This window comes from Lichenostomus cassidix, chromosome 1, assembly GCF_008360975.1.
Source record: "Lichenostomus cassidix isolate B80296 chromosome 1, HeHo_3.0, whole genome shotgun sequence".
Lineage (NCBI taxonomy): Eukaryota > Metazoa > Chordata > Aves > Passeriformes > Meliphagidae > Lichenostomus > Lichenostomus cassidix.
In genome coordinates, this window is record NC_139479.1 from 1,854,084 (window position 1) to 1,875,291 (window position 21,208).

Below are 21,208 nucleotides of genomic sequence, written 5' to 3' on the forward strand. Positions count from 1 at the left end.
GGCCAGCAGCAGGAATTTCTGCATGGAAAGGGTGCTCAGGCCTTGGCAGGAGCTGCCCAGGGAGGTTTGCAGTCCCCATCCCTGCAGGTGTCCCAGGAAGACCTGGCTGTGGCACTCAGCGCTCTGGGCACAAGGTTAGCACTCCCCACCCTCACCAACTCCCTCACCCCTCCCGCCGCCATCTCCTCACACGCCCAGCCCCGCCCATCGCAGGGGGCGTGGTCTCTCCCCAAGCCCCGCCCCGTGCGCGCTCCCGCTGCCGGAAGCTCGCAGCGCCGCGGGGAGGCGGAAGCGCGCGCGGCGCCGCGGCCTGAAGATGGCGGCGAAAACACAGGGCGGGATTCGCCTGAGCGCGGTGAGTGTGAGGGGGCGGCGGGAGCGCGGCCGGCCGGGGGGAGAGCGCCTCGGAGATGGTCTGATTGCAGCCCGCTGCCGTGCGCAGGGACACCTTCACTACCCCAGGGGGCTCAGAGCCCCGTGCAGCCCGGCCTTGGACGCTGCCAGGGTCACTCCCTCAGCAGGGCGGGGAGCGGCGCCTCTCTGCGGGGGGATGTTTGGCTGGGGGCTTTGCCGCCCTTATTCCCCTCAAATCCTGGAAAATTGCCTTTTATCCGTCAGCTCGGGCTGTGCCGAGGGGAAGGAGAGGCTGGGGTGGGCTGGGGTTGGGGGCGGGATTCGCCAGCCTCTGCCGTGACCTCTAATTGCCGACTGGCAACTTCCCATCGCAACTACTTTTATTGCGAGCGGCCTAATTACATTTTAACCCTCATGACATCGAAGGGGAGTGAATATTCACGCAGTTAAGTGGTGCTGTGTGTTGTGCTTTTCAGTCGCGGTGTCGTTGCTGAGCGTTTGTGGCAATTGGTTGTTTCTTTACTTTTGTTGGTATAAATGAAGTTAAAGCTGCTTTATCGGATGAAACGGGAGGGTTTTTCCAAGTCAGTGCCTCTAAATCTCATCTGTAGTTATGCCTGACTCATCACCTTGCTTATCATATAGTGGAAAGAAGCAGAAGCTATACCATTAGTGGCTTATCAAATATTGGAGTGAAAAAGCTGTGTTAGAAAATGCTCAGCGCTGCTGGAATTACAGAATCATTTAGGATGGAAAAGACTTCCAAGAGTCCAACCTCTGGCTGAAATTATCTCACCTAATACCAATTTCTGTTACCTCAATATCAATTTCTATTACCCTAATAAAAGTTGCCATGATTCCAGAGATGAGCTTTATACGTCATCTCCTTGAAGTTCAAAAATTGCATTTTGATCTTGATTTCAGCTCTTTAATTCTTGCAAATGTTTGAAATCCAAAGTCTGTGGGATATTTCATTGCAGCAGGGCTATCCTACTTCTGTAAATAAAGATTTGGCTTTGTTATTAATTTTTGACATGTTATTGGTCTCCTTTAGGGGAAAAAATGTCAATAATCAGCCTTTGCATCTGGCAGTTCAGAGTTTAAAATCATTCTCAAGTTGGAATCACTTTGCTAAGTCAAACTCTCAGAGATACAAACGAAACAAGACACAGTTGGTAACTTTCTGAATTATTTTCAGGCTACTCTCTGGTTTTGTCTGTCCCAGGCACAACTGAGAATTTGCATTTCTGGCTTTCCAGTGAAAGCTGTGGGTTTTGTAGGGTTTTTCTTTTGCTCAGGTGAAGCAGCTGATGTAGTTTTGACCAGGTTTGTAAAAGGCTTTCTAATCCAGAGAACGCTAGGGAGAGCTGATGGTCACAGGCACTTCAGGTTTTTGGGAATATAAAGTATTTCCCGTGGTTTCAGAGGCACTTCCAAACAGCACAGGCACTGGGAGGGCCTGGTAACTCATTCCCACACTGGAATTTATCTCCTGCTGTTGCTCTGGCAATAGTTTTGTCCCGTTGAACAATGAAGCAGCTCAGGGAAGCGATCCAGGTTAATATTTTAAGAATGGTTTATAATTTGGATCGGTCCCTTGATGTGGTTCATTGCACAGTCGTGGAGCTGGGATTGTGTAGCTGGGAGGGAGAGGAGGGAAAGGTACAGGAAGTTTTAGGAGGAATTTCTGCATGGAAAGGGTGCTCAGGCCTTGGCAGGAGCTGCCCAGGGAGGTTTGCAGTCCCCATCCCTGCAGGTGTCCCAGGAAGGCCTGGCTGTGGCACTCAGTGCTCTGGGCTGGGGACAAGGTGGCCATTGGGCACAGCTGGCACTCCATGGGCTGGGAGGGCTTTGCCAACCTAAACAATTCCATGGAAATGGCAGTGTTGTTCCCAAGGAGTTGTTAAATAAGTGCAGGAAAAACCAACGTGCATTTTTCACTCAAATGCATGAATTTCTGTAGTGATGCCAGGTAACACAACAAAAATTTTATTATGTACTAGCAATAAGTTGGTAAAATGAGGCAAACTCTGCAGTGGTTTTGGATTTGTGCACACCTTAGGATCTGCAAGGGACAGTTCAAGTTTGCTTGGAAAACTGAAATTCCCAAAGCTGTCTGTTATTCTTGAGGGATAAACTGCTTTATTCTTCAATATTTCCTGGTTATAACTGTAGGAGATGCTCTTCTCAGGATAGTTTAGTTTCAAACATGCCCACTTGGAAGAAGGAGGAGGTCGAGTTATATCTCCAAAAGGAATTTGGCTACAGTTGGTCTCAGGAGAAAACATGAAATTACTAAACAAAATATATTTGTCTGAGTGAGCAAAACAGCTGGATTGGCAAAGTGAGTGTTCACCAGGGAACCAGCTCTTACTGAACCTCAATTAATTATGAGCTAATTAAACTGGTGCATTGATGAATGTAGTGTAAGGGGACGAATGACCTTAAATATTTCCTGATGAGTTCATCAGGAATTAGGGAGTGGTTGCTGACAGCCGAATTGTTCTGAAGGAAACTACAGAACTGATGGCCTAAAACCACTGTTGTGTTCTTTAATCTGTGCTGTGCCCTTGTGTCAATGCCTGGCAGGATGAAGGCCAGGCTGGATGGGGCTGGGAGCAGTCAGATCTGGTGGAAACTGTCCCTGCCTCTTGCAGGGCTTGGAACAAGATGAGCTTTAAGGTCCTTTCCAACCCAAATCACTCTGGAATACTGTGTTCAGGTGGTGCTGTCTGCTCTGGGATAACTTCCCCATGAATTTCCTGTGGGATGCTTGCTCACCTTTTGCTGAGGGATGGGAGATGTTAGAGCCAAGATCCTATTTGTTCCAGTTCCATCTTCCAGCCCTTCATGTTCCTGTTAAAATTCCCAATTCTGTGAACCACCTTCCAGCCTTTCTCAAACCTTGCCCCAAGCAGAGATCCAGAGAACAGCAGCACAGTTCCAGTGATGTACTTTTCAAAATTCCCAGTGGTTTCCAGCAGTGAAACGAAGGGTGTAGAGGTGTTGTGTTACACAGGCAAGGTTTTATTTCTGTGCACACAGAGTGACTTGGTTCACAGGAAGAGAGGGACATTTATTGGTGATGATGCCACTGTGGGTGACACTGAGGCTATTTCTGTCCTTCCTCAGCATTGTCTGATGGTCAGAGGAGGTGCTTTTTCCTTTTCAGCAGGAATTTCTGCATGGAAAGGGTGCTCAGGCCTTGGCAGGAGCTGCCCAGGGAGGTTTGCAGTCCCCATCCCTGCAGGTGTCCCAGGAAGGCCTGGCTGTGGCACTCAGTGCTCTGGGCTGGGGACAAGGTGCCCATTGGGCACAGCTGGGAAGGCTTTGCCAGCCTCAAGGATTCCATGAGATTCCCAAGTGTGGGTTGATCCCTCTGTCAAAACCACAGTCAGGACTTCTTGCCAAGTCTATGTTGCTGAGATTGCAGTGCCAGGAGTGAATCCAACAGGGAATCCGGCAGGGAATGCAGCACTCCCCGTGTGCCTCGTGTATGGCTGGAGTTGTTCAGTGTTTCAGCAGGGAGCTGAGCAAATGCCAAATCCCTGGATGTGCATCCACGGATGGGTTGGGTTTTTTAAATGTGGTTTTGTTTTGCTAAGGAGGGATTTTAGGTGGGAAATACCCCACCAGTTATTTCTGGTGGATTTTGATTCTGAAGCTTAGAAAACAAAGGAGCAGATGCTGCCAAGTCTGTGGAAGTGAAGAGAATCACCCAGGGATCTGAGGATCCACTGTGAGGCAGAAATCCAAAGATCCTCTTGCCCACATACCATGGAACATGTGAGATTTCCATTATTAGCCAAGAGGAATTTTCTTTTGGATTCAAAATTATTTGGAAGTATCTGCTGGGGGCACAGTGGCTTAGCCTGACTCAGTGTACCAGATTTTGTAAACCTGGAGCTCTGCAGCCCAGATGGCAGCGAGGAACGTGGTGTCTGTTGCCACTTGTGCTCCATGGAGCAGAAATGCAGGGATTAAGTTGCAGTTGGAAGTGTGTCATGTGCTGCTGTGACCTGAGGATCAAGGTGACGTTCCTTGGCACTTTCTGTTGCGCTGAACCAGGGGTGCTGCTGCTCCCTCTGCCTTCCTCCTGCTCCAGTACCTGGTTTGTGGCTCCAGGATTTGCTTTTAACATCATTCCTTTTCATCTTGGAGCCTCGAAGTGCTTGCTTGCTTTTATTTACACTTTACTTTTATTTACATTTTACACCTTTATAAAAGTGCTTCTCAATGAGTAACCATAAAAATTATGCAGTATGGATATGCACACCGTATTTTAAAACATCTTTCTGGTTTTCTGTGTATAATAATGTGATTTATATTCTGGTTTTTGTGTAACTCAGTGGTACAAAAGGTATTTTCAGTGTTATGTGTTCCTAGGTGTTGCTTTTTGTGCCATCAGCACAGCTCTTGGCAGTGGGGCTTGAGCAAATCTGTGCAGGAGGTTGGTGTCAAAGACCTTGTAAAAGTGTAACCACAGATTTACTCAGGGATAATGCAAACACAACTATCAGTTGCAGCAGTTAAAATTTCTCCGAATGTTGCATGGGCAGGTCCTTAACTTATATGGATATTTAGTTCTGTTTTTCCTAGTCCTTAGGTGAATGTATGTGAAGCCAGGCTGGGAATGCTTGGCAGTGCTTTTGTCGCTGATATCTCCAAGTTACATCCCATAAACAAGTGCTTTATTTGCATGTTCTCACCTAATTCTGATAGTGGCTGTGTTTTGGTTACTTAAAATATGTGAGATCACTGCTAAAAGCACAAAGCACCACTTGAGAGGTCTGAGAGGTGATTTTGTCACTGCCAGCACAGACAGTGACCCACAGAGGGTATTGGGTGCTGCTCACTCTTCACATTAAGTTTTTATCCTCCTGGTTTAAGACGGGAGTTTTTAACATCTGAGAGCTTCTGTTGGGTTTGCACCAAGGACTTGATGTTTTCTGTAAGCTCTGGCATCATTATATAGCAATAGTGGCTTATATTTTTATGAACATAAAGACTGCTAGGATGACAATATAACCCATTCTCAGAAAATGCTGGAACTGTGTTGATTTTCCTCCTCAAGAGCTGTACTAATGTTCCCTGCCAAAACCCAGAAATAAATTCAATTACAGCCTTTTCATAGTGTTGTCCAAAACAGCTTCATCCAATGTTCCTTTATTTAACAGACTGTTTGTTTCCTGGCTTGGAGAGCACAAAGTAATGCCCTTGTTTGTGGTTTATTCCAGCTGTGCCCAAAGTTCCTGCACACCAACTCTACCAGTCACACCTGGCCCTTCAGTGCAATTGCAGAACTCATAGGTAGGTGATCAATAACTTGGAATAATTTTCTTTTCTTGTTATTTTGCCATCAGGTAGGGGAACACCTGGCTGAGCATCCTCAGTGTTTTGCTCTTTGTCCTGGTCCCTGTCACCTGCTGTCACCTGGGGCTTGTGCATATATTTATTAACTCCTGTTGATCTCCTTGCCTTGGATTTTGAATAGCAGTTAACTGGATATCTCCAGTGTTCCTCTTTCCCACAGTCAGGGAGTGATGAGCAAACTCCTTGAACTGGTTCCTCAAAATAAAGGTGTGGCTTGGGACACCAGCCAAGCTGATGGAGCACTTTGCTGCTGCCAAAGGGAGCAGCTCCTCTGGTCACACATTCTTTCCCTTCCCTGCACAAGTTTTGCTGCTGCTAATCCAGAAAATTAAACTAACAAAAGAAAATATAAATTTTTCAGATAAGGCAGAGCTGTCACAAAGAGGAGACCAGAGCCATGTGGCTGTGAAGAGGACTGGCTGTTTTGGGAGTAAAACATGTTAAATCATTTCAGCTCTTCTAACACTCCAAACTTTCAGTTGCAGCTGTATGTCCTCTTTTGTTGGTGCTGAAATACTTTTTATGAAATATTTCACTGTGATGCAATTTGGACTTAAAAGTTTCTAGGAAGGAACCTGCCAAGCTGTGATTCCTTTTATTGGCTTGAGCTCTTCATTGATGCAGAACAGGCAGTGAGGTAGAAGTACCATCACTCCCACCCTTCCTTCCCCCTCACAAATCGCAGCAGTGCTGGGGATGAGGGGAAGAGATGGAAGAAAGTGGTGTTGGAAGAGCTGAGGCTGGACCTGGCTTTGCTGCCAGGAGGGGTTTGTGGAGCTCTGCTTTCTGTTTCGCTCGTGTTTGACTCTCTCACATCCTGTAAACAGAAAGCTGAGTCCCAAGCATTTTGCAGGTCCCTTCTCTAAGAGCTGGGAGAAAGTAAACATTGCAGCAGCTGCTCTGGAGGCAGGAAATGAAACTGGAACCTTGTGTTGGTTTCATTTTCTGTTCTCATGGCTGAGCTGCTCACCTCCAGTGATGGTTTTAGCCTCTGTGTTGCTGTCATCAGTAATCTGGGGAGTTTTGTGTTGGTTTGGGTGAGGTTCTCCTGGGTTGGACGCAGCTGTTCCACCCTAACATTTTTTAAATATGTTTGCACTTAAACAGTTGAATTTTTGCTGTTTAGTCTCCCACCCTGTTTGCTTTCCTTGCCCTCAGATAATGCCTATGATCCAGATGTGAGTGCCAAACAGATCTGGATTGACAAAACCGTCATCAATGACAACATCTGCCTGACATTCACGGACAATGGGAATGGCATGAACTCAGAGAAGCTGCACAAAATGCTCAGGTTGGCAGCCTTTTTCCCTGGCTTGTACCAATTCCACCTCTGGTTCTGTTACTGCTCAGTTTATTGCTTTTTTGCACGTGTAATTCATTAATTTTGGTCATAAACTCAGCATTTCTGAAGGTTGGTGAATATCCAGGTGATACAAGAACAGACAGGTGCTGCTAAAACTTCCTGTAACTTTGTCAGGGATCTTCTATCTCACAATTTCCTTTTATCCTTTCTCTCAGCCTTCCCTTTGTGCTGTGAAAACTCTCTGTAGTGCCTGTTAGTGGAGAAAAAGAGAATTAAAATTATTTTATTATTACTATTATCATAATGATTGTCATTATTATTACTAATTGCTTTAGTTTAAGTTAATGAACAAGAGAAAAAGGGAGATTCAGCTCTAACCCCTTGGAGTATTAATAATAGAAGATACTGTAGAAAATTTAATGAATGATAATGGAACTTATCTGTTTATCTTTGAATACTCTGTAGGGTTGGAACTGATTTTTCTCTTATTTCTACAGTTAGCAAAGAGCTTTCTGTCCAATTTCCCTTTTAGCATAAAAAATTGCTCTGCCTGCAGATTTAAATTTGAGCAAGATTGAGTTCAAACTGTTACTTTTCTGTCAGATACCATATCTAATAGCTTCCTAAATTCCATGTGCAGTTCCCTGTTTTAATTGTATAATGTGGAAATGGAAAACATTTTTTAGGAAGTGGAGAGAGGGAAAAAAGCCAGGGTTAGGGGCTTTTTTTAGTATTTATTGTGAAACTACAGGATAACTATTAGAATCCCATAAGAATGCTTTTACTCTCATTCCAGACATGATATTTCTATTCCATATTTAAAAGCTGGAAGCAGATTTTCCTGAGGTTTTGCTGTGTGGTTTTAGCAGTGTTTTCCAGGTGACTTTTAGGATTTAACCGTGCAGGAGTTCTGACCTCTAAAACGAGGTGAACTCACTGTGTTAATTAATCTGACAAGCTCTGCACATGCATCTCTTGAACTCTCAAGTTTCCCAGGGATTTTTATTATCCCTTTCCTCATGTTTTCCATGTTTCAGCTTCGGTTTCAGCGAGAAGTCGGTGATGAACGGCCGCGTTCCCGTGGGGCTGTACGGCAATGGCTTCAAATCGGGATCCATGCGCCTGGGAAAGGATGCCATTGTCTTCACCAAGAATGGAGAGACCATGAGTGTGGGGCTCTTATCCCAGACTTTCCTGGAAGTGACAAAAGCAGAGCATGTCATGGTTCCTATCGTGACATTCACCAACCAACATATCCTTGCAGTGCAGGGTTGTGGGGACAGCCCAAATTTGGGGGATGACAGCACTAAAGGAAATCCTTGTCTGCTCTTATGGGATATGAGAGGCTGTAATTTGTTAAAACCTTTAAATTTGTAACAACTCTGAGAAGCTGGGAAATGAATCCAGAAATGTCCTCATTTTCTGCAATCTTCATTCCAAGTTCCTCTCCTTAACGCAATGCCCACGGCAGATCAGTGATCCTGCAGAATCCAAGAACAGCCTGAAGGCCATCCTGACACATTCCTTGTTCAATACTGAGGAGAAATTACTGGCAGAGCTGGATGCAATCATAGGGAAAAAAGGCACCAGGATTATCATTTGGAATCTTAGAAAGTAAGATAAAATCCGGTTTCTTCTCTCTCATTAAGTTTACATTTTATTTCAGTGTGTGCAAACATAGAGGGGTTTTGGATTTGTTTTGTGTGTGGAATAACTGGAAAAGGCTGTGTGCAGTTGAAAAACTGGGAAGCTGAACTCAAATGTGAATTTTAACAAATCTCTGAGGAATTTCCCTTTTTTTCCATCTTGTGACGCCCTTGCTCCACCACAATACCTTCCCTTGTATTTGCCTTTTCCCCTATAATAAACACATTTTTCCATCTTAATCCTTAGAGATAAAAATGACAAACCAGAATTTGACTTTGACAAGGATAAATACGACATCAGAATTCCAGAAGACTTGGATGAAACAGGCAAAAGAGGCTACAAAAAACAGGAGAGATTGGACCAGATTGTCCCAGAAAGTGATTATTCACTACGAGTATGTATTAGATTTTTAAAATTGGGTTTATTTCTGGAAGCTGGAAGGTGTAAATGTTTTAATTTTAATATAATGTCTGTTTTCTAGGCTTACTGCAGTATTTTGTACCTGAAGCCAACCATGCAGATCATCCTGAGAGGACAGAAGGTGAAAACACAGCTGGTTTCCAAAAGTTTGGCCTTCATTGAGCGAGATATTTACAGACCCAAATTTCTCAATGTATCCTTTAAGATTTCCATTGCTGATCCTAATTCTGTGATTTTTTTTATGGCTGGATTCTGCTGGCTGTGTTGCAGTTATATTGATGAATTTTTTGGGTTTTTTAAGACATAGTGAAGAAATTATCTCAATATAAGAAAAGAAAGCTCTGAGATCCACTCAGAGTAACTCTTATTTTTTTGTGTTCCATGAGATTAGCCCTGTTTTTCCTTAATATCTGCTAAAAGGCTAAAACAGTCAGAATTACTTTTGGATTTAACTGCAGAAACAAAGATCATTATGGAATAATGATGTACCACAAAAACAGACTCATCAAAGCTTATGAAAGAGTTGGCTGTCAGTTAAAGGTAAGAAATTAAGGCTTAAAAATACTTTAACATCATGACAAATTTCATTCAAAGACTGATGTTAAAAAATCAGTGGATGGAAAGTAGGATATTGATGCATACTGTATAATATCACCTTTTTTTCTGTGTGCAGCAGTTAAAAATTATATGAAATTGTTTGGTTTTGAGGCTTTTGATATAAAAATACAAATCTGAGCATATCTTTTGGGGCAATAAGAGGGGTGAACAGAGGATTTGTTATTTAGGGGGTTTATATCAAGATTCTCTGCTTGGAGAGGAGCCATAAGCCAGAAAATCCTTTTTACCCAGGCTAGATATAGTTAATAATTACCTCCAGCAAACTCTTGCAATATTGGCATGGAATATTTGCTGGTTTTCCTGACAAACCTTAATTCCTTGCAGGCAAACAACATGGGTGTGGGTGTTGTTGGGATTATTGAATGCAACTTCCTAAAACCAACTCACAACAAACAAGATTTTGACTACACCAATGAATACAGGTATTTTTCTCTGCATTTTCTATCCAGTATCGTTATTTACTGGGAAATACTTAATCAAGCTGCTTCTTTGAATAAGAAGAATAAAAGTTTATGGTTAAAATGCAAACAGTTCTTTTTTTTTAGCCCCTTTTTTGTTTGTCCCCTCTTTGTTTGTCTCCTTCCCTTATAAATGTTTTTCCACTCCACATATCCATATCCATACCAGGCTTGTTCCCATCAATTCCTACCCCATCAAGCAGATTTTTCCCTGGATTTTCTATTGTGGCTGCTTTGTAGGAGGCACTTTCCATGTGTGCTTTTGGTGTGGATATGGAAATTTAGGCCATTGATTTGCAAATATTGGTGATCCTGAACCATTTCCTGTGTGTGGCACCAACAGCTCCCTTGGCAGGGGGCAGGAATTGGGAATGGCAGGTAAATAGCAGGGAATGTTTTCTACTTGTTGAGGTTTTTGTTTCCTCAGTCCCTGGGGTTTGATTTGTCTGTCAGCACCCCAGGAAAGCTGAGACTTTGGTGCCCAATCAGTTTGTCTAAAATGTATTTAAATCAATATCCAGCCAAGTGGGGAGAATCACAGGATCATTAAGGTTGGAAAAGACCTCCAAGATCATGCAGTCCAACCTTTGAGTGCCATGTCCAGTCATTCCTGGACATAATTTTGGGATGGAGGTGTGAGTTAATCTTACAGTTAAATTACAATGAACCAAGTTCATCTGAGGAGAGCAATTTCACCCCAGCTGCTGCTTCAGCAGCAAAATAGGTTTATTTCTTCTTCTTTCTTGGCTGCTCTGAGGTTTATCAGCTGCTGGTCCCATGGAGTTCCCACTCCTGCAGGGATTCCAGCAGAGCCTGGCTGTGGTGTCTCCACTCTGCTCCACCCTCACCCCTCTCAGTATGTGCTTAAGGTTGTTGTGTTGTTTATCATCCAGGAACAGATTCCCTGCATGCCAGCTGCATTCCATCCTCTCCTTTCAGTACTGTTACAACTCCTGTTACAGTGGGAATGTTACTTCCCAATTTTCTCTGATTTTACCCTAAGCCATCTCCCCCCACACTTGGAATGTGGGCACAGTGACACCACACGTGAAGAATCTTCTAGAAAGGTTTTTCTGCCAGCAGTGCTCCAGGCTGTCAAAAGATGACTTTCCAGCCCCAAACAAAATTGTGAATTTGATGTAATTCCATGGTTGCTGTAGGTTGCCCTGCACTTCTCACCTCTCCAGAAGAGGGATGTGATTTGGGAATGATCCCATCCATGCTTTGCTGCTCATTTCTGCCCTTCTGCTGCCTCCTTTTTGTGGCTCAGCACTGCCTGCCTGGGGTTCAGGGGTGACCTGGATGCAAACCCTGAGTCACACGAGTTCTCTGCACAAACATTTGTGTTGGTTCAAGGCCCGGGGAGGTGCCATGGGTTGAGACACGCCAGGGAGGGCTGGGCCTGGTTACTCATCCACTGGATTGCTCAGAGGTGAATTCCACAGGCTGACAGGAGGCTGTGCTCACCTCCAGCTCACTTGTTGTTGCTCAGCTCTTCCTCCTGTGTAGGCCAGCCTGGGAAGTCCCTGAGCTGCACCGTGAGCCCTGAGCAGGAAACAAAGCTAAAAATTAGCCTGAGTAAGACTGGGCTGCTCCTTTTGGCAGAGTATAGAGTTTCTGTCACATTAGAGTGGAAAAATGTTTGCCATCTCTTTGTTGTAAAGTTGGACGTCAGCTTAGAGGAGCCATGAACCTGCACTTGGGATGAGAGGAACAGCCAAAACCAGGGGGAGAAGCTGGATTGGTTTTGTGCTTTTTTAATTCTCTGGTTGAGGCTGAACTGGTAAAGCACCTGCAGGGTTTGCTCTGTCCATGAACAGCATTTCAGAGCTGAGCTTTGTTGATTTCCTTGAAGTCTTTGTGCTCTGGCTTACATTTCCAGGAATTCCTTTGCTGACAAACATGACTTCACACAACTCCTCATTTCTAGATAAAAAAACCCTTTTATAAAAGGTATAAAGGAAAAGCTTTTAGAAAAGCTTTTTTTCCCCACTGTTGTGCAATTAGAAATATTAAAGTGGTTCATGCACTTATTCTGTCAGTGGAGTTCATAAAGGTTCTTTCTGTGCTAGAATTGCATTACTCAAGGTGCTCTTTTAAATTCTTTCCTTGGTAGACTCACAATAGCAGCACTGGGAGAAAAGCTCAACGATTACTGGAATGAGATGAAAACCAAGAAAAACGAGGAATATCCCATGGCTCTGCCCGTCGAGGAGATCCAGTGAGTCCCAGTGTGACAGCAGAGAACTGAACACACTGTCACTGCTTTATCTGACCTGACAACACTCCTCCATGCTCAAACCCTGATATATTTTGGATTTTTATCCCAGGAAGCAGCCTGACCAGACGTGGGTGCAGTGTGACGCGTGCCTGAAGTGGCGCAAACTCCCGGACGGAATCGAGCACTTGCCAGAGAAGTGGTACTGCTCCCTCAACCCTGACCCACAATTCCGGTAATGCCACAGGCCAGGGGACACCTCCCAGTCCTTATTTCTCACCTGCTAGCAGCAGGGATGTTCAGCTCTTTCTCTTGTGGGTTTTTTCCTGTTCCTTTCCTTCCCTCAGGAATTGTAACGTGCCAGAAGAACCAGAGGATGATGATTTAATACATCCGACGTACGAGAAAACCTACAAGAAAAAGTGAGTTCTGCAGATTTTTACAAGGAGCTCAACACTAAAAACTACCAAGGAGAGCAGTGCAGCAGTTGGGGTTAAAGTCCAGCCCCCAGAGGGATGTTGTTCCATGGGAATTGGCAGTGTGGGAGCAGTTTGGAATGTGTAACTGTTCCTTTGAAGCAGCTCAATGTGGTTGAAAGGTTGAAAAGCTCAATACATTTATTTAAGAATAAGAGTTTGTAGCTAAGGTGTATGGAAAAAACTGATTTGGGTGATTGTAATGCTGGCTCACGTTCTAGAAGAGGGAGTTTGGGTTGTTTCAGTATTCTAAAAATAAATAATCTGAGAGGGAATTTGTTTGTAGTTAAGCTAACTTTAGGCCCTACAAGCTTCTAAGTTCCTGAGGAAATTTTCATTCAATTAGCAGGAATACTCTGATCATTCTATCCAGCTGAGATAAGGAGTGTTGTGTTTGCTTTTAGATCTTAGATTTCATTTTTATAATGAATGAACAGTGTGAATTTAAGATTTTAATTTATGTTTCTTCCTTGCTACTTTTATTTATTTTATGTTTTTTTCCTTGTGCAGGGACAGGGAAAAACTGAAGAAGCGACTGGAGTACAGCCCCCAGGTAACTCCTGAGGCTGACAGGACGCTGCACTGGCTAGAGGTGTCTGCTTTAACATCCTGCTTTACCCTTAGGGCTCTGCAGGGTTTGCTCACCATGAGGAAACCCCAAATCCCCTGGTTTTGCTGCCTAATGATGGAAAATCCACCATTACTTTCTCCATAGCTCTTAGAAAAGAGTTGGAAGCTTCTCACCAAAACTAGAAGAGATGTCAGTCACTCAAGGCTGCTTTTATAGCATAACACCCAATTCTTGAAAGGGGATTTGTTGGAGAGGGATGAGATAAGGATAGGAAAGTAAAGATGCCCTTACAAGTGGGACAGACAGGGGGTGGGGATGGACAGAGGTGGAGTAGCTACACTTGTGCAAGGAAACACTCAAATTCAGATTAAATCCAGGTATTTGAGTGATGAGAATGTCTGGATTGTAACTCAGAATCCAATTTTCAAAGTGTGATTTAGTTTCAGTTCCATTCAAAGTTAATTGTTGACCTAAGATAATTTCTGAAGAAGAGATGCTGCATGTGCTGTTTTAACTTAATTATGTTGTTTCTCTGCCATTACATCTCCCCCACTACAAAAATAATTTCTAAAAGTGAAGTAATTGCTCCTTTTGGACAAACTGACTGAACCCTGAGCAGCTTTCCCAGGAATGTCAGTCCTGGAGTTTGTGTCTGATGGGTAAACTCCAGAGACACAGCTTGGGAAAAGCTCTTGCCTGGGATTTTGCACAGCACTTTGAAATGGAAAATTGGGATTTGCAATAGTCTAGTCAGCCTTTCTTATCCCAAAATCCTGAGCTTGGGTTCAAGGAGGTACTTGGATGTATAAATGTCAGAATTTTAGGCGTTGCCATGTAGTTAAATCTGCTTAAATCTATCTGGAAGAATCTACTAATATCTGTTTATTTCCATTCTTAACTCACATTGTTTTATAGATCAATAATGAAATATTTTTAAAAACATCTGTTTCTTCAAGTAAAGACTTCAAAACATTCACAGCTCTGAATGCAAAGGAAGCTATTCCAAGGTTACTTTTACCAAAATCATCAGATGCTTCTGTTAGAAGATCTCTGCCTATTTTAATTAAAGTATCTTCCCCTCAGGTGGATCCTGATAGCAGGTGAGTGGATCTGTACAAAGCAGATTCCTGTTGATTTCTAAAATTAATAACTCTAATTAATGAAAAGGATGGTGTTTGGGGGAGCTTCAGCTGCCAAAATTCCTGTGGTAATTCTGGGAGCATGGGAAGCTCCAGGTTAAAGGTACCTGGAGACTTTGTGAAGTACAAAAGTGAATGCAAAACTAAAATGACAAAGGAGCATTTGTCAGTGGTTTGTCTGCTTAGGAGCAGAGTTTATGTTATCCACACTCCACAGGCTGTTTTCCTGAAGCTCTCTGGGGATGTTCCTGGGAATACTGAGTGTGTTTCAGAATAAAGTGGGAGTGTGTGGATGGCAGGCACTTGTTTTTACAGGAATTTATTCTAGCTACACAAATTAAAATCCCATGCAGTGGGACATCCCTTTCTAGTTTTGGAGTGGTAATTTTTGAACAGTGCTTACAGGAACACTAAACATGGTTGGAAACAAATAATGTGGCAGCATTTGAGCAATAAACTGATTATTTTAATACTTTCCTTCTCAGTCTCAAAAGGAGGACACAGAGCTGTGTGACACCTGTGTCCCTAAAGACACCTCGGCTCAGTGACAAAACATTCAACAGCCACGAGGAGGATGATGATGATGAAGATGTCATCATTTTAGAGGAGAGCAGCACTCCAAAGCCTTCAGCAGAACCTGATGTTCCTGTGGTAAAAACAGAATGTATCAACTTGGATCAGGAGGAGAAGCAGGAGGAGAAGCAGACGGAAAACTCTCCCACGGTGGAACCTTGCACTGCAACCACTTCAGAGGCAAAGAGTGAACAGCTGAGCTCAGCAACACAGACAGAGCTCCCAAGCCTGGTGGTTAAAAAGGAAGAGGTGGAAGATATCCCAGTTCAGATTCCCGGAGCAGGGATGGAAGTGGAACAGCTCAAGGTGAATGGTGTTTCTGAGACATCTGTAGAGATGGAAAACGAACTGAAAATTCAGCTGCAATTATCGAACAGAGAAAAAGAAATGTACCAAAGCAGATGTGAAGCATTAACCAAACAAGTGGAAACACTGGAACAGCAGCTTTTGGAAATGAATAATAAATATGTAAAAAAGGAAATGTGCCATCAGGCAACGGAGACAATTCCCTCCTTTGGAGAGGAAAGTGCTCCTGGGAGGAGTTTGGCAGAGGTGACAGCTCTCTATGAACAGGCCTTGGGGGAAATAGCAACGCTCAAGGAGCAGTGCAGCACCCTGCAGAACCTAAAGACTGAGTGCAGCAGATGTGCTGATGGGGAAAGCAAGAGTGAGGTGGATGAGATTGCTGTGCAGCTGGATGATGTTTTCAGGCAGCTGGACAAGTGCACCATTGAGAGAGACAAATACAAGAGTGAGGTATGGCTGTTAAAACACTTCTATCCCTTGTATCACTTAAATTATCTCGATTTTGTTTTTACTCCCTGTTTCATAGCACTTCTAATAAACAACGTGTTGCAGAGTTTTTACAGCTTTGTTTTTATTTTGATTGCCAGATTGAAGCCCTAGAAATGGAGAAAAATCAAATGGCCTGTCAGTGTGAAGAGCTCAAGGCAGAGCTGGCACAGTTAAAAGCTTCAATCCCACAGGCAGTAGCACAAGCAAATGATTCTACCACCAGTAATGTAGAAGACTCTGTAAATTTTTCTGATGGAGAAAGGTATCAGTTTTGTTCTTTCTAGATGTTATTTTCAATCCAGATTTTTGCTTGTTTGTTGTATTTGAAATGTTTTGAAGAAGGTTATGTCTGATAATTGTATAATAAAATGCAATGCTTGGAATTCTTTTCTACTGCCTTTTGTGACTCCTAACTAATGGTTTGTGTGGTTTTTTTAATTTTTTTTTATTAAGTGATGTATGTGATTTATGATTTATTTGTGTGAGCAGGGTTGGCCACTGCACAACAGAATGTCATACTGATACTTCTTAAAATATCCAAAATGTCTTAAAATTTCTAAACACACCTTGCAGAGCAAGGAGAGAAGAAGGAGGCAGGAAAGAGGGTGATCATTATTTTCTGCTGTGTAATGAACTTCACATTGAGAGTCTGTTTTTCTTTCTTGAATCAACTGAAAAGAGTGGGTTTGAAACTTCCCTGTAAGAACTCCTTGCTGCAGGCAACTCCTGTGGAATCAGGGCCCAGGGTGTGTCTTGGAATGGAACAAGGGTTGAAACTTCCACCTGGAGAGGTTACAGCTCTTGGGCAGTGAGAATAACACACACACAAAGAAACCAGAGCAGGTGGAAGCAGAGTGAGCTGAGATCCCTCCCAGGGGAGAATCCAAGGAGGGAAGCCTCACCTGTGATTAAAGGTGACTCAGTTAAGGGACTAACTCAGTCCCTATCTGATCCACAGGATCAGGTAAGAGGCATTTCAGAGGCAACAGGCCATGTGGTATCTCCAAAAGCTGACATTCCTGATGCCTGGCAAAAGGCAGTTGTTGTGTCCATATTTAGGGCAGCCAGAGCTCCATCCTGGCACTGCAGCATCAAACCTGGGGAAAACATGGAATAAATCTGCCTGGAAGCCACCTGCAGCCTCATGAGTGAAAAAGGGATTTAAGGACAATCAGCAAGGAGTGCTGAGAGCAAATTAGCAGCAAGGCCAGGAATTGAAAAGGCCTTTGCACCTCAAGTCCTGTGTGCAGTTCTGTGTCATTTTAAAAGGACATTGAGGGGCTGGAGTGTGTCCAAGGCAGGGAATAGAGCTGGGAAGGGGCTGGAAAACACATCCTGTGAGGAGCAGATGAGGGAGCTCAGTGTGGAGCAGAGGAGCTCAGGGGAACCTCATTGCTCTGCACAACTCTGACAGGAGGGGCAGTGAGGGGGTCAGGCTGTGCTGAGTGTCCCAAGGGAAAGGAGGAGAGGAAATGGCCTGAAATTGCAACTGGGGAGGGGCAGATGAAATATTAGGAAAAAAAAAATTCCCTGCCAGAGTGGTTAAGCACTGGAATGAGCTGCCCAGGGAGGTTTGCAGTCCCTGTCTCTGGCAGTGTTCAGGAGGAGTCTGGATGTGGCCCTTGGGGACATGGTTTGGGGTGATAGTGGGACTGGATAATCCCAGAAGTCTCTTCCAACCCTGAGGATTCTGGGATTCATGGTGTGGATGCCAGAGCCAAATGAACTCAATCAATTCATGATTCCACCAAATCAGAGGGAACTCAGGAGGGCAGGGCTGCTGTTGAGGGACTTCAAATCAGAGGGAACTCAGGAGGGCAGGGCTGCTGTTGAGGGACTTTGACAAATTGGACAAATGGGCTGGAAAACCCCTGAAAATTCCCCAAGGGCACCTGGGTAGTCCATTCAGGAGAGCTGCTCCTAGGGAAGCAGCAGGGAGGAAGCTTCCTGTGGTGCTGGGGGAGTGGCAGTGCAACGTGAGCCAGCAGTGCTCTCTGCTGGTGGCACAAACCGGTGCCTACTGGGCTGGACTGGCCAGGGCCCAGCCAGCGCTGGGGAAGTGACTCCTCCCCGGTGTTCGGCACTGTGAGCCCAACCAGGGAGTGCTGGATCCAGCTCTGGGCTCCCTGGAATGACACTGGCACAGAGTGGAGCGTGGAGATAATCTCCATTATCTCCCAGAGACCCCTTTCAGTCTTAAAGAAGAGATTTGCCCACATTAAAAATCGTCTGCCAGCATTTAATTTTATTTTTCCTTATAGCTCTGACTTGTGTTTTCTAAAAGAATTAGCGAGCAAAAGCAGGAGTTGGAAGTAACTTCCCCCACAAGTTGATGGAGATATGGCAGCACTGGTAATGGAGATGATAAAGGATCTGAGAGTAGAAGGAAATTTGTCAAAACAATTCGAGCAGGAAGAGGACACAGCAAGGACAGCCAGGAAAGAAACCAAAAAAAGGGCAGGCACAGCCTTTTGCCTGGATTATAACTCTTATTTCCTATTTATATTGTAAAGCCTTTGGACAAACTCCTCGTTCTTGTCTTCTCCTCTCTTCTTCTTCTCTCCTTTTGTTCCTGTGGGTTGTGGTAGTTTGGGCTTCTAAATGGATAAAAATACCAGGATTTAATATTGCTTTGAGAAATAAAGGTGAGGTGGGATAAAGCATTGTACCAATGCTTACTCAGAAATATTTCTGATTTTAATTGTTTAGTATTGGTTTGACATTAAGGAAATAGTCACCCTCAAGCTGAAAACTGAAGCTTAGAAAAACTGGTAGATTTGGAAATAATCTTGATGCAGTTTTACCTGCACAAGTTTTTTGTTGATCTCTGGGAGTCACGGAGCTTTTCCAGTCTGGATGATCAGTCCAGCTTTGTTAGGGGAAGAACTTTGAACACAAAATTCCATCTAATCCTGTCCAATTCTCTCTCCCCAGCCTGAAGCTCCGCTCTCTGCGAGTGAACGTGGGACAACTTCTGGCCACAATCATGCCTGACCTGGACCTGCAGCAAGTGAATTATGACATTGATGTGGTCGATGAAATCTTGGGGCAAGTTGTAGAACAAATGCATGAAATCAGCAGTACTTAAAATCTCAGTGTTTTAGCAGAGTTTTATTGCTCTTCCATTATAACCTTTAGGTTCCAGATTGTAAACAGTGCTGCTTCACTTTATATATTTGACATAGGTGGATCTCTCAGTGTAAATATTCCATATTTAGATGTTCCCATCACTTCCTCTTAAAGGAACACTGTCAATACTGACTGACCCCGATGTACTTAATTAAGGGTTTTGCTTTGGAAATGTATTTGTAATTAAATTTGCAGATATTTTTACTATTAGGAATCTTAATACTTTTCTACAGACGCCTTTTCGTTGACTTTGGATCTTATATAAGCATTAATACCTGTGAGTATTTCCTCTTCTAAAGTAGTGGAATATCCTAGAAATGCAAAAAAAGACCTTCCCTGATTTCCTTCCCAGAGTTGTTGTATCCCACAGTGTTGTTCCATTGCTCCCAGCAATGTTCTGTGTTGCATCTATGGGATAAAAATGTAAGTAGTAGGTGAGAATTCGGGCCATATGGGTAATATTTGTGTGGTACTACCAAAAGAAGCTTTCTTTAAGGGGTTTATCCTGAAAACTGGTGGTGGGCCAGTGGAATGGAAGCACTTGGAAAAGGAGGGATGTTTCTTTATCTGTGGTGTGAACTACAGAGTGAGCTAGAGCTGAAATGTTTGACTTTAACTGATTTAGACAATTTTTATTATAGGCAAGATAAGGGAATTCCTCTTTTTCACATCTCCCCTTTTAGAGTTCTGTGCTCTAAATCTTCTCATTTTTCCATGGGCATGGGAAAAGCTCCTGGAAGCAACGGTACTGAGAGAAATTTCCAGCCAGTTGCTGGGGATTCTTTCCAAGTCATTGGGAATGACAAACTGGGTGGTGAAGACTGCAGATCCATCTTTTCCTCTGTGGTGGGATTGCCCAAAGAGCCATCCAGAAAAATGGATCTTGTTTTTAAATATAAAAAATGAATTTAAAAAAATAATTTGTGTTCAATATGTTCATTCTTAGGAAGTATATATTTTTTTTAATAAGGCCAATATTGTTGGCTTTTGCACTGCTACTGTCCTGAGTTAATCCCTTTGTGTCCCTTTTAGTTGTAGTTCAGTGGAATTCTTTCCATGGACAGTATTTCAATTAAAGAGCTCTCTATGCCAATAAGGAGAATGCACTACTGTTGTACTTTATAAAGGAGAAATTGAATGTTTAATTTGGGAAGAGGTGGCTGTAATATAACTACGTGTGACTTTTGCAAAGTTTATATTTCCCATTTCTTGGTGTGCAGCTTTTTCATTTCTTAATCATTATTTATTACGTTTCATCAGACTGTAGCTGAATTTCTTGTAGACAACTGGCAAAATAGAGCACATGTCTATATTAAAAATGGCAAATTTACAATGTACATTTACACTTTGGACAACGGTGGACTTATGGAAATGGTTTCTATTTACTTGTTAAAATGTATTTTTTGTACAAAATAAAAAGATATCAATCTGAGTTTTCAGGATCCCAACTTCTCCTTGTTTCTAAATAAACCCTGTGCAAAATGGCTGAAATGTTGGGTGTTGCAAGAAAGCCTGGCTCAGTCTGGTGTTGGACTGGGCACACCAGTATGGAAATGGGATGGGAATGTCCTGGATATGGAAAAAGCAGGAGCTGTTAACAGAATGGAGCTGAATTTGAGGAAATTCTGGTGTTGATACATGGATGTGCTTCCCTGCCTTCACCAAGCACGTGGATTTGCACCATCCTGCCTTCCTAAGGCAGATCCTACTGGTATGGAACTACTCTTGACTTAGTAAAAATATTTTAAAATCCCCTCTTCCGTACACATCCTTCTCCCTCAGCTGGAAAGAGATGGAGAAGAAAAGGTTTGGATGGTTGCATCCAGAGGGTTGTGTGGAGTGGGGCTCCCTGTGCTCTTGGTTTGAGCCTAGCAGTGATGGATGAGGAGAAGACATCTGCCAGCACTTAAACAATTCAACAAAGGGGCTCAAACACTGCCAAAGGAGGGAGTTCCACAGGATAACTCACCTCAGACAGGCACAGCTGGCAAACAGGAAGGCGTTCATTCCAGGCCTGCACAGAGGGAAAAGGTTTGGAATTAGCACAGCACAGGATGAGATTCCACTGTGCAGAGCATGGAAAAGTGCAGATAGAACAACAGGAAGGTGCCAGACCTGGGAAACAGATCTGGGT

General features: G+C 43.6%; 1 protein-coding gene across 3 annotated transcripts; it reads left to right on the forward strand.

Moving 5' to 3' along the window:
* Positions 1–247: 247 nt before the first annotated feature.
* On the forward strand, positions 248–20,506 carry MORC3 (MORC family CW-type zinc finger 3). Of its 3 annotated transcripts, none has more exons than XM_085078057.1 (17): positions 248–355; positions 5,592–5,664; positions 6,886–7,018; positions 8,068–8,280; positions 8,495–8,644; positions 8,924–9,071; positions 9,159–9,290; positions 9,518–9,637; positions 10,040–10,137; positions 12,290–12,394; positions 12,504–12,626; positions 12,739–12,813; positions 13,378–13,459; positions 14,354–14,538; positions 15,063–15,906; positions 16,044–16,207; positions 18,880–20,506. In XM_085078057.1, the coding sequence occupies exons 1-17, from the start codon at positions 317–319 to the stop codon at positions 19,031–19,033; spliced, it is 2,838 nt and encodes a 945-aa protein (XP_084934183.1). In that variant the 5' UTR covers positions 248–316; the 3' UTR covers positions 19,034–20,506. The 3 variants fall into 3 exon arrangements, with proteins under 3 accessions (XP_084934183.1, XP_084934270.1, XP_084934346.1); XM_085078144.1 differs by having other exon boundaries at positions 13,378–13,420; XM_085078220.1 differs by lacking the exon at positions 18,880–20,506 and adding an exon at positions 18,207–18,335.
* Positions 20,507–21,208: the final 702 nt, after the last annotated feature.

Bases quoted from the DNA above. Each gene is read 5' to 3' on its own strand.
- MORC3 (XM_085078057.1), top strand. From the start codon at position 317: ATGGCGGCGAAAACACAGGGCGGGATTCGCCTGAGCGCG. The intron at 9,291-9,517 runs GTATCCTTTAAG...ATCTGCTAAAAG, and splicing joins ACAGACCCAAATTTCTCAAT to GCTAAAACAGTCAGAATTAC. The intron at 13,460-14,353 runs GTGTCTGCTTTA...ATTGTTTTATAG, and splicing joins GGACGCTGCACTGGCTAGAG to ATCAATAATGAAATATTTTT.